This window comes from Lissotriton helveticus, chromosome 9 (assembly GCF_964261635.1).
Source record: "Lissotriton helveticus chromosome 9, aLisHel1.1, whole genome shotgun sequence".
Lineage (NCBI taxonomy): Eukaryota > Metazoa > Chordata > Amphibia > Caudata > Salamandridae > Lissotriton > Lissotriton helveticus.
Genome location: NC_136070.1, coordinates 326,760,211 through 326,787,677, shown reverse-complemented (window position 1 = coordinate 326,787,677; position 27,467 = coordinate 326,760,211). Strand labels below are relative to the sequence as shown.

The following is a 27,467-nucleotide window of genomic DNA, read 5'->3' as shown; positions in this document are numbered from 1 at the left end:
TGTGTTTTTTTTTTAATGTAATGTCTCAAAGATCACCGAAGTCGAAGGTGTAGGCGCTTCAACCTTGATCCCCAACTTCGCCGCTCCACGCAGGAGAACCTCCTGGAATGTGCCTATATCGTCTATCGGGGACACTCTAGTCTCCGGCGAATCAGACAGTGTGGGAGAGTAAGAACGGGTCCCAGATGCAGAACGTGACCTGGACCTACGCCTCCTATGGCGATGCCTGGATCTCGATGAAGAACCACGTCCACTCCTAGATCTGTCCCTTCTCCCCGAGCGAGACCTCGATCTCTTGGGTCGCGGACGTTCCGCTGGCCTCCCTGGTTCAGAAGCCTTAGGCTTCCTAGGAGTCTTCTTCGGTGGCGTCGGAAACTTGGGCATCGACACCGCCCTCGGCGGAACCGGGGGCGGGGGAGTAACCGGACGCGGGGCCTGCGGAACCGGCAGAGGAGGCACTGGCGGAGGGGTCGGAGCCTTCGGAGGCGGACCCTTCGGTAAAAGAGGCAGCGAAGGAGGTGCAGAAGGCTTCTTCGGGGTATAAACCTCGGAATACGCCGTTCCCGGCGAGCCATCATCCTGTTCGGACCGTGGGGAGCCCCCCACAGTCCTAGGCCTGTCCCTACGGCCTCCAGACGCTGAAGATCGGTGCCCAGACGACGACCGGGGATCCTTAGACGTCGAGTGGCCCTTCGGCGTCGACCGTTTCTCACTCTTCGACGTCGACCGGTGTCCACGTCTCGACGTCGACCCCGACCAGATGGACGAACCACGAAACCTCGACGACGAGCGATGGCGCCTCGACGGCGACCTCGACCTCTTCGTACGTCTCGACCTCGACCTCTTGGATCGCCTCGACGTCGATCCCTTTGAATGTTTCGACGTCGACGTCTTCGGCGCCGGAGACTTCTCCCGTCTCGACGGCGGTCTCGATGACGAGGATCCCCTCGACGACGATGTCCTTGACGGCGAACGGCGGTGTCGCCTCGACGGCGAGCGCCGACGCCGGGTCCTCCGATGTCGACCACTCGACGCCGACGACGAGGAGATTGACACCGGCCTCGACGGCGGCCGGAACACGTCCCTCGACATCGACGGGCGACGTTTTCTCAACCCAGAGCCCTGGGGAGACCGGGAACTGGCCGTGGACCTCCCTCTCGACGTCGTGGTCATCGCAACTGACCCAGACGGAGATCTTGGGCGCGGGCTGGACTTCCTGCCCCTGGGGAGCCCCCCAGAGGCCTCAGCATGGGCAGAAGGAGCCCCTCCTGACCTACCTCGTGCCTTCAATCTTCTTTCTTCAAGTCCCTGAAGTCTGATCTTTCTCCTGTCCTTCAGGGTCCTTCCAGAGAAGCCTCTACAGATCACACAGTCCTCAGGGCTGTGGGAAGAGGGAAGGCAGAGGATACAGGCCTCATGGGGGTCTGACTTGGCCTTCTTCCTGGAGCACTCCGGGCATTTGTCAAATAATGCTGGCATTATGGACAATAAAAGAGTGCAGGAACCCAAGAAGAAAGTCACTAAAGTACTTTAAAAGCACCAAAAATCAAATTTAGTGTAAAAACACCAACAAAACCCTTGAAAAGGGAGAGCTCAATGCTCCAGGGTCCTGCTTGCAGGAGCCGGAAAAAAGAACTGAAACTAAGTTGGACCTGCTATGCATTCTGGGATACTGGGAGAAGGTTATGGAAGGTTCCTTAAAGGCACAGTATCCTATTTAAGCCACATAATGGCAGCCTATGGGGCTTGTCTGTCCAGGTTCTGTTCTCTATCATTCCTGAGGGAGTTTGCTGTTAAAGCAATGGAAATCTGTACAGGCTTTTGCTGTTTTGTGGATTTTATGGTGGAATTTCTAGTTGAAGTACTGGACAGTGTAGCCTTTTTGGCTGCATTATCTGTCTTTAAAATTTCTCTTAAGTGTCTATGCATTTCTGCATTTTTTGACACTGTAAGAGATTATTTTTGATTGCTCCGGGGTCCACGCACATGGGCGGGACTATTCACTAGATTATGACTATAACAGAGATACCCCTACTACAGAACTGGAGTTACAGGAAAGAAACTACTCTTTATCCTTTATCCAATCCGGGATGACTTGCTACTCATTTCCAATTGAATATACTCATAACAAATATGCATTTTCCCCATGTTCTGCCTTCCCCTTTCTATATCAATCCCTCCTAATCTTCTATCTTTCCTCTTTAGATAATGATCTCATTGTGATCTTTAATAACTTCCTCTCCATTTCCAAATACATTACCTCTGCTTCTTATATAATCTTGTCAAATCTGACCCTATTTTACCTTCCAAACTATAATAAATCTTAGTGTTTTCTCATCTTCACTACTGCCCATCTCTTATTGTTGGCAACCCTGCCATAGATGTGGCCCCTCTTCACTCCTTCTTAAACTTCTCAACCTGACTCCCACTGTCATCTTCCTTTTGCATTGGTCTTGTCTCCTTTTGCTTCTCTTCAGTGGCTGCCATTTAAGTTTTTCATTCTCTCTCGCTTTCTATTCCATATGAAAGACAGAGAGAATAAAGAACAAGTGACAGAAGGTTCAAATTTAAGGATTAAAGGGACATAAAAGGGATGAGCGACTAGGATCAGAAGAAGCAGCAGTTGATTGTCTTTGATAAGACAAGAAGTTCAGTCAGAGTCATATATAGGACAAGCATTTGCAATGCAATAGGTCTCGCATTTACGCGAGTTAAAGCTATTGGCATTGTAATTGAGAATTCCTTTTATTTAAATTTAAAAAACCAAAACAAATAAAAGTCAGCCATTTACGATGACAATAGCTAAAACTCAATTAAATGCTAGACCTATTGCATTGCAAATGCTTCCTTTTAGCGCAAATTTGGAGACAGCGGGAACTCCCACTGGCTGGGTGGTGGTGTGCACAATTATATTTGAACCAGGTTGGTTCTCATCTTCAGTTACGTTACAATAAACCTTCTTTCAACGCTTTTCTCAATTTTAATCATTGCGTTAAAAGAAGGTTTATTGTCACGTAACTGAAGATGAGAACCAACCTGGTTCAAATATAATTCTGCACACCACCACCCAGCTAGTGGTAGTTCCCGCTGTCTCCAAATTTGCGCTAATGTGATATAGTGTTCATAGACTAAACACTTAAAGGTTGCCGTAGCACAACCACTAACGGATGAAAGTTTTTTCAAGATTTAAGTTGAAGTTTGAGTGCTAGATGGACCAATATATGATTTAGTCAAAATGCTTCCTTTTTACATGTCGCTGGGCCACACATCAGTCTGACCCAGGTCACACGCTTTTGTGAGATCTCCAAATGTACAATGCTAGAATAGTAGCCACGGGGCTACCTCTCCTCTCTAGGCGCAGTCCTTGAACTGCGCCATAATTACTATTAATTTTACACCCTTTAACTCACTACGAATGCTAAAACGGAGTATCCGCTTGAAGATATATCCGTATAAATTACATCGCAGCCATGTCTATTAGTCTCTTTAAACGAACATATTCTCCAAGTACAGTAGTTTGGATACTACTCACGGCCCCATCGCCCTTTGTTCTCACATATACGTCCTCACTGTTTACTGTGTCCTCCTTTCTATACAGCTCACCTCGCGGTTGCTTTGGGGCGCTAGGCGCTGTGGTATTGCACTTTACACCTTGTTGGTTCTAGGAAGGATATGGTGTTTGCATATATGTGTTAGTGGAACGACCTAGGAAGGCCCCGAGGTTTCTCTATAATCTGCAGCGGGGGCTTCAGACCATCGCTGCCTATGTGGGGCTTCTGCGGACGGCACCCACAGGCCCGCCCGGCCGTGCAAATAAAACGGCTTTCCCACGGCTAACACATGGCCCTGCTTTTCTCGAAAGACAGACCCGGAAAATGTACTTGTGTCAGATGGAAATTGGGATCAGTCTACATGAAGCTGCAAGAAACGTCCTCGAGGTTGGAAAAGTTCCGTACAGATGCGATATTCAGTGCACATCTTCAGCCGAGGGTACGAACCTGGCAGAAAATTTGTGAATTACAATGCCAAACTACAAGACTATGTGGATGGAGAAACACGCTCTAATGTAACGTGCTGCAGAGCTCTATGAGTGTCCATCAGGGGAATCCCGTTCAGAGAAATAACGAGTAATACCAGTCGCACAGGTCGCCCTCCCCCAGAACGCATAACTCTGCATGCCACGAGCCAGGGGGTGATCCGGCCCCACCGACCAAAGTTATCTTAAATTTTCAGGGTTCAAGCCTCGGCCTGGACTCGTATAACTTAATCAGAAGCGGTCGCCATTGCACGAATGAAGAAATAAGTGATTACCGACTAGTAAAAGGAGACAGTGTAGCGCTGCAAGTAAACAATCCAGTCTGGATAGGCCGTCCAAAAAGGAGACAGGGCGGTAACAAAGAAACCTCATTTTGAATCAGAAGCCAGCAGTTAGCATAAACGATGACGCCAGCCAATAAGAATGATGGGCGGGGCTTCAACTCCACTTCGGAAATCTCGATTACAATAAGCATCGCAGAGCGAGCAGTGCATGCGCACTACAACGCAGGTCTACGAGACCTAAAAAGGCAATACATGTCCATTGACTGAGAGGCTCTTCCCTGCCCTATCTTGTGCCATGCAAAACCAAGGTCCCCCAAACAAGTCCATTATGCTTATGTAATACAATGAAAAAATTACACGTACACAGCAGACTTCTGCTACAGCATTACCAGTATGTATTTTTCAATGCTTGCATTATTTATCCTGTAAACTCTCATGTAGCTATGATCAAGAGCTAATCGCTTCCTTTAAGCACTGCCTAAATCTATTATAATTTCCAATATTTATCCAATTACATAACAACTGAGGATGTCTATGCTGGAGAGGTTGCCTATTAGTAGTTGAGCAGTGGGCAGACTGTCTGAAGCTAGTAACCACCAAAGTAGATGGAGTACTAGATCACAAATTATGCTGCTTTCTACAGTGCTGCGTCTTCAGAAAGCAATATAGAGGGCTCTTTGAGAGCGCATGCAATCATGAATTAAATCAGTTCACTTCAAATTGTTCCCTCCCCTTTTTTCCTTTGAACGATACCTTTCTATTTTCCATCCCTGAATGCCTCCTCTGTAAACAAATCCCGTTATGTTTGCCTTAATCGCCATTATGGCAAATCTGAAAATTGCCCACACCTCATTCCAAAGATCATAAATCCATTGTAACGCATCCCGTTTAGCTTTAATACCATACCTCACCCCCACTATTCATCACAGCCAACTCCTAACAACAATCCAACATGAAGAAACAAGTGAATGCTGGGAAAGGTTCACTTGAGAGCACAAGTTTAGTACAAATATGCACAATAACGAAGGAACAGTGGATTAACTTGGGTTCCCACAGCAGGGAGCTGCCTCTGGTAAAGTTCTTCAATGCCTCATCACAAAGAAAATATTCATTCACTTGACATTCTCTGAAAACTCACAACAAGTTTGACAGCGGACTTGGATATGTTAAGTGTGGAGAATGGAAGAAGCACTTCACGTTGAGGGAAATATTCATAAAGGATGGGCTAAACTGAAAATACTACGTAGGATTTACTTTTCAAGGATTCTAATGGCCCCAGTAGGTAGGACAAAAAGCAGATCTGCCTGAGGATTTGGCCAAATCGATTTGTCTGTCAACATATTTTGGCTCCATCCACAACCAAGACGTTACTGGGAGGGAACATGGAGATGTTTATTCAGGATCCTTGACATTTCCATAGAATGTACTATGAAATGGAACTCTGTTGAGTTAGAGGATGCCCCCAAAAATTAGACTATTATTGCTCGAGCTGCCAGAAATGGGTCAGGGCAGCTTTTCAGTTTAATGTATGCTTTTATACCTTAATTTTGCTTTGACAGATGGCACACTTCTCCTGATATATTTACCTTATCACCTTTTAGGCCATGCTTTGATTATAACGAGATAATTACCAGGATATTGACAATTTAATGAGTAAAAGGCACCCCACCGAAATTAATAGAGAGCTATGCTTCCTTCTTAAAAACCTGGACAAAATAAAACAGGTCTACGACGTAATGGAGAATATGACTTGTAACGCGTGCGAAGTAATGGTACGCGCTGTAACAGCCACGTACTAATTGATGTTTACCATAATGGAAGCCCAACTGGTGGTTACACCCGACACTGAGATAAAAAGCTTGTCTAATATTGTGAAAAGGTTAGGGCTTCCAATATAAATCACAATATAGTGTATGACACCCATTCTTAACTAGAAACAGTCCTCATGCCTCTTTCAAAGCCTGCTAAGATCAATCAAAATTTCACTTGCATTAAGGAGCCACAGTTTTGTGTGACCACACTAACCTTATTAATACAAATGTATTACTTTTACCGCCACAATCCAATACATTGTGGCAGTGAAATTCCAGACACCTCCATAGCCTGAACCTATTTTGATGAATCTCTCATTAAAGTCTATAACAGTGGGTCTTAACCTTTTAATATCAGTTGACCCCCCCACTTAAATACTGGAAATCAGGGACCCCTACTGAATCATTGATAGCAGAAGGCACCACAGACCAGTTACTGGAAGCCAGGGAAACCCGAACCTCAGCATTTTTTTTATCATAACCACAAAATACACAACAAAGACACATTTAAACAAATGATGAAACACCTTATTTCTCAAACACACAATTAATAAAAAGGTTGGAGCTCTTCTAAATTTAATCGAGATCACTCGTTGTCCACATTTTTTTCAGTTTGATGCTCTTGCACTGTTCCTGTGAAATTATCTTAACGCAGACATAATTGTTAACCTTACAATATCAGATTTCTTCACGTTTACAGAAGGCTTTAAGTTGATAATTTTACCTTTTAAATACAATTGATTACTCTGTTATTTAGCTTTCTAGTCAGGAACCTACAGATTGGTCCAGAAGTGTGTCCGGACCTCAGGTTAATAAACTAAAACACTGGCCTGTATTAACGATCACTTTTCTCCAAGTTACCAAATATTATGCAAAAAGAATTGCTGGACAGAATGCGGAACAATCATACATTCACCCCAGTACAGAGATCTGGGCCCAAATCCATTTTTTATTTGCTCACCATGCCATTCCAGTTTGGACCCAGCCATATGCAAATCAGTCTTGACCCTGCACCCAATGGGAACAGTCCAGCCCAACTGCTAAGCCAGGCCCTCCATGGACTGGACACAAGCATCCATGGACCGGTTTCGGGCTTTCAGCCCTCATCAGCCATGATAGCTTGTCTCCAGTGGCATGAATAGCACAGGACCCACGTCTGTGTATACCCGTCCCACTCGGGTGACAAATGAAAAAAGAACAAATGATGGACAGAATGCAGAACAATGTCATACATTCACCCCAGTAAGAGATCTCAGCCTAAATCCATAGTTTTGACTGGGGGTGGATGTTTTGATGGACAGAATGGAGAACAAATCAAGTGTGTGTATTTTACCAAATAGTATGATTGCTTTAGAGTCCACGAGACTAAAGAAAGTTTAAGTTAAAAACTCTAGACAAAAACTCATCTACACATTAAACGGATAGTGTGGTAACCAATTGTACCACTATTATTACATTTAGCACCAGCATACATTTCCAACCATCTACTTACTTTACTTTGTGTGGCACTTGTATGGACAGCCTAGCCCCATTTCCCCATAGCCCATGTTACTTGTTGATCAATACCCAAACGCTCTACTTTCCCTCTCTTTTAACCGTAACAACTCTTCGGATTCTAGCAACGCCAATCATGTCAATGTCCTATGAACATTTTAGAAGCAGTTTGATATTGCTTTCAAATAGGAGCTCACACTTGTCATTGCAATTAATGCATGGCATAACATTCGCCACAACATTCTACTAACGTTTCCATTAAGCCACTGGAACTTTGTTCACGTTTATAATCTCAACTCAAAATAGGCTTAGCAATAAGCAGGTTTCTGATCAAACTCACAATGAATGCCAAGTTACCCTCAAAACACTGCCCAACTTGCCACCATTGCAGATACAACAGCATTTGAACCTTAACATCTGTATGAACGTATCCAGTATATTTTAATTTTGCAATACTCTTTAAAGAATACTATTGCTCTTCAAGAGCACCAACTGCCTCCCACCCCCTCACCCCACCCCTCCCCATCAGCTACTGTAAGCCCGATAGCTTAAACTCCAGTGCAGCTAAATCAAGAAACAAGCTTATAACAGACGCATTATGGTTGATACAGTTGGACCTAGAAACAATTTTGTTAAAACCTGCTAATTATGCAACAGATGACTGATTGTGGCAATTCTAAAATTAGGCGAAAATTACTTTAGTAGCACAGTTGCATAATTACAGAGGCCCTGCCCTTCACCCACACGTTTGCTGGGACATATCCTCACATAGCTTAACACTGCAGTAGTTCATTTGTACCCTCTTGCTTTATATACTGGAGTCTTAATGGTATTCCACATACTCTAGTCCTAACTACTCTTAAGACTGCTGCCCAAATTACTGTTCTAACCTGTTGCTACTCTAACGGCCGACATAAGTTCCCCCTTCTTTACAGGATAAGCAAACTTGTTTCACGTTAATAGCCTGCCTAATTTAACCCACTGCCTTTTAAACAAGCAAACAAATAAGCAAAAAACAATTCCTCCCCCCCCCGGCCCTCACTTACCTACGGCCACAGAAACGCTGGAACACGCTGTGACGCACACCGCAAGTCGGCCTGGAGCGCGCCTGAGAAGAGACGCAGGAGGACAGGAGCGTGACGCGCGTGAACGTGCACGTTGACGTTCCCGCGCGTTCACGGACCTGAGTCGGCTCGTGCACAGGTCTGGAGCTGCTCGCTCACTGCTCTGACTCCCTTGGCAGGGAGCAAGGCGGCTATAAGTCTCGTTGGCGGCAGGGCTTCGCCCTGCAACGCCAGCGAGACCTAAAAAAGCTAGTCCTAGGAAGATGATTAAGGGTAGGGGTGTAGCAGGCAGAGGGAAGACGGAAGAGTGAAGATCTCGGAGGTGAAGAGAGTTGCATACTCAGAGGTCATGGGGGTTGTCATCAGATTTGTCCAAAACCTCCTCGCTTACAGGTTCACCATTACTCCTAATCTCATAAATCTCTGCCTTCTTTCTTATTCTCCCCAATCAATACCCCAAAATATCTGCCTTCTCTGTTCTTTTTCCACTGTCCCTTTTCTCCTATTACATTTTGAGACCGTTTTAGTTTGTTGCCATTATCTTTTTCAACATTTTGCCTTCTTCGGTTACATGTAAAGGGTTAACCCAATCCTTGGTGTTGTTTGGCTGACCTTTATAAAAAGAAGATAAATGTAACCAGATATTGGATGTACTACTGATTAGACTGGGCGAAGAATTGTAGGAATAAAGGAGAGATAAGAAAGCAAGCTCATTAAGTAAGCAGGATGTTGCCATATAAGGTAAGTGCTGTAGACAGTATTTCTACACAAGGCCAGGTGTGAGCTAAAGTCTGGGGGCTGAGGCAGTGTGATTTGTGAGAAGGAATAAAGGGAATAAGATGATGGAATAGGTCCAGGGTTGAAGTTACAAGGCTCGAGAGAAGGGGAGAGACATGACCAGAGTGCAACTGAGCCAAAGTATCAGAGATGGGGAGGGAGACTAGAAGAAGCAATAGAGGTAATATCAGTATCTGGGAAGTTAAGGTTTTGACACCAGCAAATATCTGCGAATCCTTTACAGGTCCACAGATCACTGATCCTGCCTGGAGAGCAAAAACGATTTTGAAAGACAAAAAAAATCCCAGAACCTTGAACTTTCAATCATCCTCAGGAAGGTCTTCTACACAGCTCAAGGATTATGACATTTCAAAAGGATAAATACACTATCGGCATTCAGTGCAGCTCTGTCACACGCACTACTGCTCAGTGCTTATCTTGTGAATGCCAGCATGACTCTGGATATGTTGATATTAAACTAATGTGAATGCAAGCCGAACACCATCTCCAGCCCTGCCTGCTTAAGCAGCCACCTACTACATCAACTGCTGCTTGCAGGTCGGCCTTAGTAAGGCAGACATCTATGTTCTCTGCTTTCAATTAAAGTCCCCAAAAAGAAAAGACCTGGTAAAAGAAGTGGGTGTTGGTGTCATCACAGTTTTTTAAAAAGTGCCCGATAAGTCAAGTGTTTTCTTTTTTATGAAATCAGCTACCTCTTCTGTTCACCAGTTACTGTACAAGACATCAATCTGTTACATTATTAAAAAAACATTCATGCCAGGCACACAACAGAACTACATCCTTCTCTACTGATAGTGCAATGTAGTAAGTGAGTAAGCTAATCTTTTGCATACCTGAGCAACTTAATCCTCAAAAGGCTCATCAGTTCACCCTCAGAATTTGCTTGTCCGACAAGCTATCACTGTTTTTACAGCACGTCTTTCATCTCTGATCTACTCAACTTTGTCAAATACGTGTTCACCATCTCAAAGCAATACCTTATGCTGATGGTCATTAGCATATGAGTTCATGACATCTTGAACTACTCTGTCAATGACATGAGCAGTCATACATTTTTATGAACATCCAGTCAGCCATACGGAGTACCCTTCCCCACTTGAGCTTCACCTATACCAGCTTCGGAGCCTCATGGCTTCTAGCTGTATACTGTTCTCCTGTTCAGACAGTTCATGACATTTACTACCCATTATGAAAATTAGGACCATAAACCCTAACTTCAAGTGACCAAGATCTTTGATTTTCCAGCTATAGATTAGGTGCTGGGTTCACTTCATGGAAAGGGGCGTGTCAACAGGTCTCAACCAGATGAATCTTCACAAGAATACTAAGCCACGTCAGAAAATCTGCACACAGTACGTGTTTTCCCAAGGAGTTCCACACTGCTAAAATGCACAAGAACAGCAGTATATTTAAAAAGTTCCTGGACGACCCCCTGTAATGCCTACATTCAGCTGTTGAAACAAACTCATACTTCTCAGACCCTAGAAATTGATTTTCAATCCTCTACCTCTGAATATGACAACTTGTCAAATCAACTCTGTAAGATTGAAACCGAGCTCGCTACTACCTCACGGCAAACACCACATGATACTTCTTCATTAGAAATAGTTTTTCTTCCAAAACAAATTCAAAACAATCTGAATCAATAGCCATCAGTTGTTCTGTTCTAGGACATTGAGACCCCTCCCAGGCCAACATCACCAGTAAAGGAAGCAAGTAAAAAAATCTAAATATCTCTGAAGTGATCTGTCATTCGTCTGACCACGGCAACGTAGAGGTTTTCAAACTGGACCTCCCTACCTACTCATGCCAAAATGTATAAAGGCCTCTCTAACCACTGGCATTAGCACTGAGGAACTTATAAATAGCATCATTACCACGCTGTTGAAAAACTGCAATGAATGAACAGAGGGCTTGGCATATATTATGCCTTACTTATGCTGCAAACAGTCTCTTGACCATGGTGACCACGCAAGTCCCTGAATATTTGGAACAGAACAATTTTTTGTAACCACTTTTTTTTCCTAGCCTATACCTAGTTGGAAACTCGAGCACATACCGAGCTGAGCTTTCATGTGGCTTCTTCCTGTTTCCACCCCCAGCACCTTCCATGCTCCCTCTAACCTAACGTATCGTTATGGTCCGAGATGCCGACGGTTGACCGGGGGAACCAGGTTCGAATCTCCGCATCGGCTCACCATTGTGTGATTCTGGGCAAATCACTTTATCTCTCCATGCCTATAAACAATGCATGTAACTAGTGCTCATGTAATAAGCTTCAATACATTCAGGTCGCGTTAGCATTATATTAAAAAAAAAAATGCATTAGGAGGTAAACACAAAGCCTTAACATAAGGAAAGACAAATAGATACCCATTCACTGTCTGATTTGTACAAGGTGAAACCAGAAAACCTGGATAAATTGCGGTTTCCCTACCTAATTTGTATGGTCTTAGGCAAATATTTTATTTCAACAAAACTCATTTTTCTTCATCATCGCATATAAATGCACATTAAAAAATGTGAGTTCAGACTATCAGTTGATAAAACTAGCACTATCACTTTAAATAAGTCACAAGTGCCATGCAATAAAGTGCCCTCATTAATGTCAAAGCATCCAAATGTTAAATAAATATAAAGAGAAGATATGATATTTTATATGATGTTTGCTGTATGATTTACATAGCAAATATTTTCAGAGCCTGACTCATGCATGGGCTCTAAGATCCGAGCCAGGCCGTTGGTTTGGCTCTGGCTCGGCTCTCCCGGTTAATTTGTTGGTTTGACGGTATGGTCATTGCCTTGTGGCCATTGAAATCAGTGCAGAGTGGGCAGCATCTGCAGTCTTGTTAGGAGTAAGGCCACAGTTCTCTGCCTCTCCCAGACTCAAAACTAAAAGTTGTTGTCCTTGTTGAAAGTCAATGCTGTGGGTTTCAACCCTGATTGTTCAAAATATTGGTTCTTCATCAGGCCAGGCTTCCAAACGAGTCTATGGGAAAAATCAAGGGGCAGATTTACAAGCCCCTTGCGCTACTTTTGCGTCACTTTTCCCCATGTTAAAAGTGACGCAAAAGTGGTGCAAGGGGCTTGCAAATCTACCCCAAGTACTTATGCTTCACAAAGGGGCTTGTAAAAAAACTAATGGTGGAAAGGCACACATATGTGTCCAACTCAGTAAGTGCAGGCTGTTCAAGAATCAAACAAAAATCTAAAGTGTTTTTTTATTGTTTTATTTGGTAAGATTTTGGGACCAAATGTAAGTCTCAATGAAACTTGTACCAAATGCTTTACCCAGTCAGGAAGTGTTTGGTCCTGTTGCACACTTTATTTCAGTGAATTCTTAGAGTTTCTCGTTGCTCAAATGGGTGCAGTTTCTGATATTGATACGTTTCCCTCGTCTTCATTACTTGATTTACTTGCGAGAAATTGTCACTCATAGTAGTTGAAATGTCACTCATAATTACACTGACATTATGAAAATGTCACAAATAGCAACCTGAAACCTAGCTGCCACTATGCAGAGTGAAGGTGGGCCAGGGAGGAGACAGAGAACCGTATACATCAACTGGGGCCTGTGATCTTGCACTGCTTCCACCGCACGCAGTAGAGGGAAAATAAGAGGTGAGATTTTGCTCGCACTGCGGGAAGTGGGAACAAGAGCTGTTCTGCAATGCAGGTGCCGGGGGATGGAGACAGATGCAGACAGGCAGTGGACTGTCCTGGCACTGCACACGCTGTCATAGAGGGGATCGGATATATTTGACACTGCGTTATTTGGGGTCAAGAGGGAGCAAGGAAGGATGTGTGGATTGGAACTGCAGGCATGAGAGTGAAGGGAAATGTAGGGGGGCATGTTGTGGCACTGCCGTACAGTAGGGTGAGGTGGACACACCAGGCAATGCGGCTTAGGGGGGACAAGGTTGATGTGTTCCGTACTGCTGCATGCCCTGGGTGTAGGGAGAGCAAGATGGATGTGTTCTGACACCCCCTAAAGTGAAGGGTGGGGAGATGTGTTCTCGTGCTGACACTGCAACGGCATGGATTGGTGTCAAGGGTGTTAAGGGAGATGTGCTCTGCCCGCATCGTGCCATGGGGACGTGTTCTTATTTGGCATACACCACTATATTTTCCATTTCTGTGTTGATTTCAGGTGCCTTTCCGCTACGGCTCTGCATCCTGATGGGTGCTGGTAAGGCAAGTTGGCGGGGCCTGGGATTCTCAAGGAATGAGAACACATCTGTTAAGAAGCCGGCACTGTTGATAGGCCTGGATGCTTTGGTGGATGGTGATGCTGTAACCCTGCAGGGTCGAACTTTGTTGTTGCTATAGTGGCTTGCTGCTGTGGTGGCCCACTAGTGCAACTCTCAATTAATGCAGGCTGATACTAGGTTGGTGACAAGATACTCAGAAATTAGAAATCTCCCTTGACTTGAATTGAACTTAGCTGTTGCACACACTCCAACTTAGATCGGCACCAAGCAGTAGGCACTAGGAGTTTGGCAGAATGTCTCTGGCTGCAATGGTGTGGGTCTGACTGGTGTGAATCTGTTCTAAGGCCAGGCTTTATGTGTACCACCCTGCCCCCCACCTCCCCTCAGTAGTTCATGCTGTTCTGAGTTCGTCATTGCATTATTGTACCTCAAGTCAGAGCACATCACGTTTGTGCATGTCTCCACTGCTTTAATGGGGGGACCATGATGTTTGGTCATTTAATGTCAGCTGTTGATGATGGATCCCCGAACAGTGTCATGTATGTGTATGTTTGCATTGTGCTAAGGGGATTACCAGGTAATCGTTCATACATCTCTCTGATGGATGTTACATGCGTTTTTTCTGAGTCCCCAGTTCGATTATGCAGTCTGTGTGTTCTTCTTTGTACTGCCGGTCCCCAGTGTATTCAACTGTGTAGCCTTGGACCATCATGTATGTAACTTGCATGATTGATCGAGGTAACTATTAGCAGCGATACTACATGTCTCTCGGACCTCTTTCAAGTGCTCGCCGTACTTATTCCCCAGCACCCCTTCCCCCAACCCCCAGGGGCGGCAACCTGTGGGATAGCCCCGGGCGCCACAAGCTCTAGCTACGCCCCTGGTTTGACCACCTCTACCGAGCGCCCCACCTAACTCTCGAAGTGAACAGACCCCAAGACCCTTACTGATGTCCCAGCCTTGTTTGCAAATGGATGCAAATCAAAACTATGTGCCTTGTCCATAAAGCTTTGGTTGATTGTGTCCTGGGCTAGCTTTCCAAACCGGACCAGAAATCTACATCTGGCTTTCACAAACCACTCTCATTGATTGCTTGTCTCTTTACATCTGAAGAGAAATCAAAATGTTTGGGGAATACACAACAGTCGCAAAGTTCAGTGCTCTGCCGAAGCTCTGACTCCCAACAGCTGCCCCTCCACCTGGAACCAAAATAAAAGAGTTGACTAGAAACTCTTATAATTTGAAAACATTACCTAAGCGCCATCTTCCTATATAGAAAGATGGCGCTTAGGTAATGGATCCACCTATTCGATACCTGTGCGCAAATGTAACTTCCATCCCGTCCTCCCAACTGAAGTGCTCAAAGGCAGTGGTGTAACTGTGCTGAGTGCTTGCTATGTAAACACAATGAATACGCTAAAATTAAAATTGACAATCAGAGCACCAGGAAGCAGATCTGTATCCATGATTTTCATTGCAAACATTGTACCTTGACGAAGTGTACTGCTGGTTTTGGTCTTTTTCCGGTTCTTCGTGCTTCTTATGATTCTCTGGCACTTGGAATGAATCCAACTTGTCTTCTAGATCAGAAGGAGATGAGGTCTCAACATCTTCACTCTGGAGAAGTAAGCGAACATGGCATCATAAGCAATGACACAGTTAAAAACAAACCTGATGTTGTAATGAGAAACACGTCCATTAAAAAAAAAACGATTTTGAAAATGAGATCTTGGTTATTTGTTCTCTAAAAATATTTGATCTTATCTCGTTAAGGATCGTGTGTACATCAATTACTAAGATCCTTTCACGTAAATGACACTGTACAGGTTCTCCTTCTGGAGGCAGAAAATCACAAGCGTTCACTGAAAGTAGTTCACAACGTGTTTCATTAACTAATACTTCATACACAATGCTGCGAGCTTTATGACAAATATATGAAATACAGAAAACAAAATACTTTTGATGTAGTCCTCTTCAACTGTAGTGGAAAGATTCATGCAGAGTTTTTATTCACAGTTTTGTGCTTGATTAATAAAACCTCTTATACACGTCAAGAAAAAGGGTCCCATAACTGCTTGATTTAAAGAAAGGAAAGAAACGATCATTTATCTGCAGCAAACGTTTTGCATTGTTAGTGGCGTCCAAAATACATAATAAGCTCATTAGGCTCTCTGAACACTTTCTTAGCCACTTCATGTGATTGCGTTTCAAAGTTTAACATCCCTATGATATTAAGAAGGCCGTAAATCGTCGCATCCCAATACTAAGTTAGTGTACCTTTCATACAGGTTCCTAAAACCGTCATCTTACGTAAATGAGGCTTAGACTTCACTTTCACATCTGGACGTCCACTGTTAGAAGGAAGTAACAGTTTATTTATGGTATTGAATCTAGTATAGATTCACATGCTTGTTTCAATATTTTAACCTTGTAAACATCTATAACAACTTTTTTAATAGAGTTTGAGCTACAATTCAGCTGTTTCGAATCAATCTAAATAGTTTTTAAATAGTACCCCCTCCCCATAATAAAACCACTAAAAAGAACGAGAAACAACGCACTGAGGTTGTTATTAAAATTTCCAGAGAACAGCAGCTTCCTCGTTACATACCGTCATGCCCAAAAGGCACTCAGGAGGGCAGTCACCCTAGAGAAAAATGCCCAGGAATCTCAATTCTGGGTCAAACTGGTATGGGAAAGCAAGCAAAAGAACTCAAAGAAATTTTGGTCACTTGTCAACAGCACCGATCGAAACATAACATCTTTTGGATCAGCGAACATTCAGAAGGCAGACTGGATCTCATACTTAACAGAGCATTTGCAGGCACAAGATCACCCTGACCGCCCTGGATCAACATGGGCTTTTGACACTGGCACGGGCGCAGCATCGAATCTCCCACCCGATTCAATGCAGGGGCTTACCTCACCCGATGAATTGTCTGAAGAAAGAGTAGTTAAAGCACTGACGAAAGGGAGACAAGACGGAGCACCAGGCCCGAATGGCCTGCCACAAAAGCTATTCAAGTCCGACATCCCTTTCTGGTCCAAGGTGCTATTAAATCTCTTTAATTACACGCTGAGCTCTCAAACCATTCCGGATTCTTGGAGAGGTGCTATTATCCATCCCATTTATAAAGCTGGAGCACGAGGCAACCCGAACAACTACAGATTAATCGCCTTGCTGGATATAGAGGCAAAGCACTTTGCAGGCCTCATTTTGGAGGATCTCAGACAATGGGCAATGGACAACAATCTGATTCCCCTGAATCAAACAGGGTTCGTTGCCAAATCAGGTACAATGACAAACTTACTGACAATCTCCACCATCATTGACAAAGCTCTTTCAAACTCCAGGTCGATCTATTGCTGCTTTGTCGACTTCAAAGCAGCATTTGACAGGGTGCCCAGGGCTGCTCTGTGGCAAAAACTGAGGCAGTGGGGAATCCCAGACAATATCCTGAATTCAATCATCCTGCTGTATTCCAACACATGGGTTCGAGTGAAATTAGGGACTGGCTCGCAACTCTCCCGGAAAATCTGGACCTCTCGTGGTGTCAAACAGGGATGCGTGCTGGCCCCCCCTCCTCTTTAATCTATTCATTGCTGACTTATCAAGCTCTCTAGAGAAGGTAATCAGCCATCCACCAAAAGTAGGAGGCACAGCGTTATGCAATCTCTTATATGCCGACGACCTGGCACTGTCCAGTCTTACCAGAGTGGGGTTACAAAGACTCCTTGATGCCTTAATGCAATATACGGCCAACAACCAGCTAGAAATCAACATGAAAAAAACCATGGTTGTTCCGTTCGGCAAAAAACGCTACAGCGGCGGAGGCTGGACAATAGATAATGAAAGCATCGCAATCGGCCAATCTTACAAATACTTAGGGGTCCATTTGGACTCCAGGGGCAGTTTCACCAAACAGAACACTGTGATTGCAGCCAAGGCTACAGCGTTAATGGTGTCCTTGGCTAAGCTATCGAGGAGACTCTCAGGCCCCACTGTTTTGCCCTTACTGGAAGTGCTCAGAGCAAAGATCGGGCCCACACTTTCGTATGGCATAGAGATCTTTAAGGGTAAAATGAACAATACCTTAAATAAACTAACAACTAAACTCTACAAGAAATTGCTTCACCTCCCGAGTTCCTCCTCGCCAGCACAGGTCAGACTAGAGCTGGGCTTAATTAACTATGAAACCTCCAACGTTGGCTCATATCTTAACCTGATCCACAAGTTAAGACAGGCAGAAGCTGGTACCTTGGAATTCCTTGTCTGGAACGAAATCAGTGTGAGCAATCCGGGGGGATCATTCGGCCGCCTCCAAAATGACCACATTCAACAAATGTCTGCTGCGGATCTCTGGGCCCTTAATCCAAGCCAGACTGCTTTCAAAAACACAATCAAAAAAGGTATAAGACTGAAATCCCTGATCATGGACAAAGCTCTTCTTGCGAAACGCAGTCATGCCTGGGCAGTAGCCAACTCTTATAAACGATTATCCCCGGCCAATTACCTTTCGACAACATTTTCTTATCATCTAAAGCGATGCTTGATCGCCCTAAGACTGGGAGACTGGTGCTTCCTTCAAAATCTCCCAGTATGGCGTCGAAAAAGAGTTGATCTAATGTGCAGAGGGTGTGGGGCAGCAAATGAAACTTTTTTGCACGTGCTTTGTACATGCCCTTTCTTTATTCTCCAACGCAGACGCCTACTCAGGCCAGAATGGAACAGGCTGGGAGTTCGGACTTGTAGGCACGCCATTATTGCTGCTCTGTCCTTAGAGAACACTGTTTTAAATATAAAATTGGCCAAATTCGTTCAGCAAGTTTATAGTCTTTTAGAAAAATTGGAAACGGCTAATGCCTTGCTGATAACTGTGTAGAATGATATGTACTTTTACCTCGTCTGCATTGTCCGGGAGTGCTAATTTTTAATTTGACACGTTGCAGTAAGCACTGATAAGAAGGCCACATTTTATTTTGTTTTTTAATCTGTAAATTGTACTTAATGTGCTGGAAGAATCTTTTAAAGATATGCTTTTATATATCTAAATAAAGAATTTAACTAGTACCCACTTTAATTATACTTAACTTGTCAAGTGTAGAAGAATGTCTAGATTAGCTGGCCTAACTACGATTCGAACCTGTGACCTGAAGGCTACACACGCATATCTCAGCAGTGAGCATTCGGAGTACTTTTTTATTTAACACTATCACAGAGTGGAGCACATTCAAGGCTGTGACTTTAAGTTTCATTTACCAAACTGGCCAACTGAAATTTCGGTTCTAGAATAAGTATCCAAATAATTATGTACACCCCTGTTATGCACAAACACATTTCATTCTAACTGTTCTATATCATCTGCAAAAATGCTGCTCAGGTATACTTTCCTCTTACAGAATGACCACTTGAGTGGCGTGGAAATAGGTGGCAAAAATTGTGTAACACATTCATAATAGATTCCACAAAGTATGTATGTTCACATGTATTAATGGATGTTTTGTAGTGTCAACCTTGCTAGAGAGCAATTAGGCTTTCTAAGGAAAGAGTCCCTTTGATACGCTTCAGCCTGGATATGCATTGCTTAGAAGCAACTTTAAAGTTGAGTCCTGAATCATACGCAAGAATGATCCTCCATATCTGTAAGACTATGCCGTCAATGCAGTAAAAGGATACAAATACGTTCTTTTAAGTCAAAATAGGTACGAGACTGCTCTGCAGTAGTGAAAGAGGGGAGTCAAGATTGGGAGAAAGGATTCTAAAGATAATATGGGAAAATAGCTTAATCTTAGTAACAAACCCAAAATGGTCTGAAGAATACTATACTATGAAGTTCCACCAGCATCACCCATAACATAATAAAGAATAATTACATTATCCTGACAGTTGAATGAATAACTATGCATTAAAAACAATGAAATATATTTAATACAGAGATATTTTCTATGCAAGCATTTACAGAAAAGAAATACAGACTAGAACAGATAGGCCAACATTAACTAAACGGCCACTATCACTGTGAATATTGTACCGGTGTCGCGTCCCTATGCTCAATATGCCGCTTGGACAATGGACACGGACCCAAAATGGCAGAGATATATTTACGCGCATGTCATAAGAGTCATGCATGACATACGGAGGTAAATGATTGCCAACATATCACTTGTAGATGGAACTATAGAAGGCAACTCAATACTCTCCTAAAATGGTTGTGACTGTTCCATTATTTTCCATCAATCCCAATAAGTTTTGAGTTCACTACATTTGGCATAGGGGGCGTACATAAACCTCTCAAACATCACTGGTCACACACCCATCTGCTATTCAAACACATTGGCACGTCCAGGGCATAAACAATTATCATTATGCAAAATACTTCAAATAGGGACCCCTTACGACGCTATAGCACCTGAAAACCTGACTGAATGAACTAAATCTCACAGCCCATTAGATTTATCAGTACATAATTAAAGCATTTTACAGGCTCGAGTTAATCACAAACATATTTCAGTAACCATATTCATGTTTATTCTTTTTTATTTCGTTATGTGAATGTACAAATACTAGTGAAGGCACATTTGCATAAATGATCTACACATTTAATTTCAAGCTCAAAGTTCAACTAAAACAGCAAGACAGAAATGTTCATATATACAGTTTTGGCAACAACACAAAACATATTTATGGATGGATTATTACTTACTTCACTAACAACAATTAACGTGGCACCCAGTTAGGCAACTCAAACGAAGTTATTTGAAATCACTATCTATTACTATACGTCTTAGGCTTCGGGGAATCTCATGGGCCAAAGTATAAAAGAAGCGATATCCCCACTGTTTTTATTTTTACTTTTCCTACTTTAAGTTGCAGTCTTTGGACAGCTCTAAGGTTTAAAAGACCTGAGTAAAACATGTGTCATGAGCACATATGTGAAAAATGTGGGCTACTATTTGACCAAATAAAACCTCTATCTCCTGAAATTGATATGAAATTTAAAGTTTATTTAAGAGCTTTACAAGAGAGCCAATTAGCTCCAGTACTTCGATTGGAAATATCAGAATGTCAAGTTCAGAATGATATTAAGAGGAATGTTTGCCCGTGGGGGATAGGTGAGCCGAAAATAAATTGGGTGATTCACTGATAGATCTTCTACAGATAAAATACTAAGCAACCAAAATGCTTATCCTTGGCATTTTGTTTCATCTAGCACAGTGAAGAGAGGCTGGTCATGGTTAGAAGATAGAATTTAGTAATTATTTCAAATCTCACTGATGGGCATCTTCCCTTTTGCCATTTAAAAAAAATCTTATGGTCAAGAAGGTTTCAGATGTCTGCACTCCAAGAAAATGTTTGCAGCTACCGCGAGCTCTATGGAAAAGAGCAGTGCCATTGGATTATAATAATTCTGTTTTAATCATCCTCAAGACTGGCCAGCTGACTTTTCAGATAGTACACTAAAATAAAATATGCCTTGCGGATCATGATTAGCTCAATAATATGGCTGGCAGTAAGCCTGCTTCCTGCAAATATAGCTCTTGCTTCAGGTTCTCAGTGTCCTTAGAAATCCAAGAAAGTCTTACATCTAGGCCACATTTTCTCCATCCCACCGTTTTTGGAAGGCCATGGTAACATCTGCTAGCAAAGATCGATTCTTGGGGGAGAAATATACGCAGTATCCCATTTTTTACTTTCCCTGTTCAGAAGGCAACCAGTAAGGGAGGCTCAGTTTTGATATCAATATCATGTTGTAAACCCTATACCTAAGTTCAGGGAAGTCTCACTCATAACAAAAAAGCAATGGTAAAGCCAATCATTATCACATTTCTGTTTTTGTCAGCACAGACCTATGTGGTTGCCCAGGGGGTTTTGCTGATTCTGTTTAGCATCAGCAAAAAGAGAAAACATGGTTATTGCTTTCCGGCCCACAAACAAAAATTAAAACATTAAGGCCTTAGCAAGATGTCATCACAGCATAAACCAGGGACAAGAAATAGACCTAAATTGTGGGATAAATCGAGGCACACAGCAAATCGTCCAATTACATATACTTTACCTTCATAAAGTGCTGCGTTAGGGTCATACTTCATTGCTGTATGTTGTCACATTTACTGCAACACGTTTGCTTGCTATTGAAAGAGAACCCTGGTTAAATGTATTCCACTCAGAGAGTAAAGGCGTTCAGTAGTACTTTACAAGAACCCGTAAATAAATGAAATACTTGGTGAAAGTGAGGATGTGTGTTATGACTAGGCCCCGGGGTGGAAGGGCTGTTCGTGTTCCACTTCAGAGCAGGCGTGGCCTGGCAGTTTGGCCTAAGTGCCCCTTTTGGGGAGAGGCCATATCTGCTTTGCATGTGATCGTACTGTCTGTAACAGCACAAATAAGCTAAAAATGATAAAAATGGAATGAGCCCAAGGCATTTATCGCTGGGTCAAATTGATTCTGGCTTCTCCATTCATCACTTTTGGATTGTGCATGTTACTGATTGTGCAGATTTTCACCAAGGAGCACCTCAATGAGCTGAAAATATTGATCAGGATATTAATGCATAAAATCAGAATATTAATGTAATCTGAAAGCAGTATTGAAATGGGCCAGTGGTGGAAAAATAAATATTGGAATCCCTTAAAGTAATCTCGCGTCATTACCTATCACTGAGATACAGTTAAAGCGCAATGATACTATTTTTATGCTATTTACTAGGGTCTGCAATACTCAGGATTCCATAACTCATTTGTGTGATGCCTGGTTGGACTTCGGGGCCCGTTGTGACATCATTCACTGGATGACCCCTTTACCATGATTCTATCTATCAAAACAAGACATCTCTCAAAAGTGTTCAACCATCCCTGACAGGGCTTTCATATAACTACATCTCTTATCCCCCGTGCTAATCTGTTATTTTAGCCTCTGTCATAGGTGGCATTCTCGCCCACTCTTCGAGTTCATCATGTACTTCTTGGAGATAATTGTAAATGAAAGAAGAGGTTGTGTATTCCGTGAAGCAAAGACCTCACCAAGGAATGGTAAGCTCGTGTCCTCAGGCAAAGGAGTGGAATATGCACAGCATGTGTAAGGTGGTGCAAGGAAAACACATGCATGCTCTATACACTACAGCAGAGGCTCTCAACCTTTTCACTTCTCTGGACCCTAATAAATCACAACTGAAAGCCAGGGACCCCCCAAGCCATTTCTACAATTTGAACCTCACCTCAACAATACACAAAAACACACAACGTACACACAATATGACCTCAGCAACTGCATGTTTACATTTGAGAGTGACTACACACTGGTGGTAGACCCCAGGCAGCAATGGAGCTTGGTATGGACAAAGCTGGAGACCACGGACGGTCTTTGTGTCAAAGGCGACAAAGACAGGACCTGCCTAAAAGCTCGAAGGCCACGTGCTCATTTGCCAGCGTACAAGCTGCCTACTGGGATGAGGTACTCGGTCTTCGGTGAAAAGTGCAGGCACGCCCCTTTCCCAACACAAGAATTGTAGGTGCTTGGAGTCTCTATGTGCTTGACCATGTAAAGCAGTGGTTGGGAAACCGTGCAGTCACAAAGAGGCTTTTGGGCAGTCTAGCTGTGTACAGATGTATAGATCAGGGAGCGGTTTGTGCAGATGTGTATAATTTCTCGGACATTTTAAGGAATCCAAAAGTTTTTTTCGTAGAAACTGATTGCTAGGGCAAGTAGGAGTGTGATTGAATGCAAAAAGACAGCACATTCACACATGATCAATCCTGAACTAACAATCAGCTTTTGATTAAAAACGCTTATGCAATACTTAGGATTATTTTTTTAACATATCTTTATCGATTATTAATACACATTTCAAATACATTGGGGAGGCGATACACTAGACTTCAAGTATTACTGTTACTGGGGAACAGTGGGGTGGATCGAAGTGGGGTTGATTGGAGTGGAGTAGATAGTAATAGGGTAGATCGGGATAGATTGGGGTGGAGTGGGATAGATTGGGGTGGAGTGGGATATATTGGGGTAGATTGGAGTGGGGTAGACTTAGGAACAGTGGGGTGGGGTAGATTGGTGTAGAGTGGAGTGGGGTAGGCTGGAGTGGGGTAGATTGGGTGTATTATAGCATGGTGGAGTGGGGTAGATTGGGGTGGAGATGAGTTGGATAGATTGCAGTGGAGTGTGGTACACTGGAATGAGTGGAGTAAATTGGACTGAGGTAGACTGGAGGGGAGTAGAGGGGGTAGATTGGAGTGGAGTCAAGTAGATTGGAGTAAAGTGGGTTGGACTGGGGTAGATTGGAACAGAGTGGGGTATATCTGAGGGGAGTGCAGTAGATTTGAGTGGAGTGCAGTAGATTGGGGTGGAGTGGGGTTGACTGGAGTGGGGTGGGGTTTATTGGGTCAGATTAAGCAGAGTGGGGTACATTGGAATGGAGTATATTGGCGTGGGGTGGGGTAGATTGCAGTGGAGAGGGCTAGATTGGAGCGTGGTAGATTGTGGTGGAGTGGGAAAGACTGGATCGTAGTGGAGTGGATTGGGGTAGATTGAAGTGGGGAAGATTGGAGTGGGGTAGATTTGAGTGAGGTGGGTAAAGTGGGGTGGGGTAAATTGGAGCTGGGTAGAGTGGAGTGAAGTAAGGAGATTCAGTGGAATGGAGTGAGGTGGATTGGGGTAGATTGTAGCAAAGTGGGGTGGGGAAGATTGGGGTACATTGAAGTGGAGTGGGTAGAGTGGAGTGCTTAAAGTGGTATGGAGTGGAGGGGTGTAAAGTGGAGTTGTGAGTTGGGTTGTGGAGTGAGTGGTGTAGACTGGAGTTGTGTGGCATGTCATTGAATGTCTTAGAGTGGAGGGGCATACAGTGGAGTGGCATGTCGTAGAGTGGAGAGGCGTGGCATAGAGTGGAGGGGCGTGGAGTGGTGTAGTGTGAAGTATGCATGGTGTGGTAGCACACTGCCATTACAGACAACACATTTATAATTGAAATGACGATTACGTTTGCACCGAAAAACGGTTTTACTGCACACAAACGATAATGTGTGCAAGTGTCATCACCTAGTGTAATGATGTGTTTTGACCATATTCAAATATTTGTTTCCATCAGAGATCAGAATTTTTTTTTAAATTGCACTTCCTGTGTACTAATTCTGATATATTCTGAAACATCAGCACAGTTAAGTTTTTTTTGTTATGTGCTAAAAGAAGAGAGAGCTTAACATTTGACCTCTATCTTTGAATGGACAGCAAATGAGAAAAGATAAGAACAAGATTTACAGGCCTCTGTTTACAGAAAGCGAGTTTGTGGATGAATACAGTAAACAAGGTTTGGGCAACTGGAAAGACGAACTCAAGCGGGAAAGCCTAACGGAGATATAAAGCCAGCAAAAGGAAAGCCAGAACATGTGAGTTACAATTCACAAAGCCAATGGCAAGCAATGGGTGAAATGATTTCCCAGGTCAGCTTTCTTAATGTCCCCAAAATATCTTTAGCAAACCACAAAATGGTGCTGTCTGGTAGACTTCGACCTAAAAAGGGTTTAACTATGGCACTACTATATAGGTGTTTTAGCTGTGCAAGTCAAAAACATATCTTCCATTCAACCTAGTCGCAAGAGAGGATGAATCAGAGGTTTTAAACTTCAAATTTGAAGGATGTCAGCTTGATTTGCATTGGTTAGGCTTCATAGAAGGCTTTTGTATGCACAGAAGCCTTAATTGTTGAGACATTGGACACAAATAATTTTAAATACATGTATCTGTTCAGATTTGTAAAACCATGCTTAATTTAGGGTTTTGCTTCTTTTTAAAAACTCCGACTCAGCAATTTTGGAAAATGAATAAGACAGAGTGATTTGATCACGTTAATATTTTAGTGCGACAAATCACCTATCTCACAGACTACCTTGTACTTTGTGGAACAAATTGTATTTAAAAATTACTGAGATGATCTCAACAGGGTGGCAGCGGACTCCTGGGGGTTAATAGAACCTTGTCCAATGCCACTGCTACTTAACTCTTGTCTTGTGACGGAAACACCAACTGTATCGCTAAACTTTCCCTTCAAAGGGAACCGTCCATTTAAAAAAGCAATGGAAAGGTTATCTCAAGCTCCACAAACAAGACAGAATATATATTCAGTATGGAATGATACATGTCTTGTGTGTTCAAGAAATCTCAAGGAAATGTGCACCGCTGTGCAAACGTCCACCCAAAAAGCATAGGTGCAGCACAGCTAACACAGGTGCATGCTTCCCTTACATACAGAGAAAGTACAGTGCAGCCAGAGACAACACTGGCAGAGGCTAGGCGACAATCCCCTCCCACACACACTAGGTGGAATACAGGTAGAATATATCCAATACATGCAACCTTTCCCACACACAACAACTGCCACACAGCTAGCAGCAGTGCGCGTTCCCCTCACACAGAACGGGCACAGCACATAGAGCACATATACATGCTTCCCTAAAAACATATAATAATAAGCACAGCATAGGCAGAAGAGAAGGTGGAGCATGGCAACGGATGTGCATGTTTCCCTCATACACACAACAGGCAATGGTGTGGCAAGGATGACGCTAAAACAGGCAACAATAATAACCTCCCCATCCTAACGCCACCGTCTCCATGGCTTGCAGTAAGGTAGCCATAAATGCAGTGCAGTGGACCCTTCATTACCTTTGGTCTGGCCCACTGTACCCCGATCAGTAGTATCAGTGTCTCTGAATGTCCATATCAAGCCACACAGGTCTCTTTGCAGGCACATGTGTAAGGCAGCAGGCACTTGTGTAAGGCAGCATGCGCTCGAGGCCAACCACTGGAAGGAAAGAGCCAAGTCGACCTTCTGCAAGTTTGACAGTCCCTGTTCCGGTTTACCTTCCCACCGATCCTTGTAGCTAAATGATCTGTTCCTTTTTCTCCGATCAAGTCGTCCTTCCTACTCACCCTCCTATACTGCTTAACACTCCTGACTCTCACTGCTAATAGCTCTGGGTTCCCTCCCGATGCTTTGTTTGACCATCTCTGGCATGCGTGGAACTTGCCAATCAGCATCATTACCTGTGTTCTCCTCCTCCTAGCCAGGATCCTTCTCAGCTGGAACACACATTTCCTACTCCTGTAATTAGTGTTCCCCCTGTCGGCTCACCTTCTGGACCAATCAGAATTCTTCTCTCTCCCAAGAACATAACATCAACCATACACACATCCTCTTAAGCAGGCCCACCATCGTCCTCACACCAGACATTAAGGCTACCTGTTGATCCCATGTCACGAGGGACACCACTTTCCCAGATCACTCTCAGGTGTGTTAGTTCAATTGGTTGACTTGTGATGATCCAAAGCAATGATTCCCAGAACATATTCTATTGTTAAAATAGCATCCTTGATGATATAGAGTCATCCTGTAAACTTACTGGTTAGACCATCAAACTGCTAAAATCCTATCTGACTTTCCATCCTGTTCGTCCCACACCAACCACACCTATCTCCAACTACCCAGCACAGAAACAGATGTCTGGTTCACAATTTCATGTGCTCATCCATCATCGCATCTCAACCTGCAACACCGACCCTACATAAAGTACTGCATTGGATGCCATCCCTCCACCTGTCCACCACAGACTTCCCCCACCTACATAGGGTGAGAGATAATATCCCACCACTTCCTGCTGCAGGCCTCTAGGGTCCCGGTCATGTTGTGTGGCTGGCATTTTGGTTATTCAGTACTGCCAGTGTCTCCCTCCACAGTCCATTATGCATGGATGAGAAGGTACCAAGGAAG

The 27,467-nt window shown here is 43.5% G+C and overlaps 1 protein-coding gene across 2 annotated transcripts in view; it reads right to left on the bottom strand.

The window, feature by feature from the left end:
- The window catches only part of SPATA7 (spermatogenesis associated 7), a 504,965-nt gene that overhangs the window by 136,911 nt on the left and 340,587 nt on the right, over nt 1–27,467 (bottom strand). For both annotated transcript variants that reach the window (XM_078660014.1, XM_078660015.1), the window contains one exon: nt 15,188–15,315. In XM_078660014.1, the coding sequence (XP_078516140.1) occupies nt 15,188–15,315 (128 nt within the window). The remainder of the gene's footprint in view (nt 1–15,187; nt 15,316–27,467) is intronic.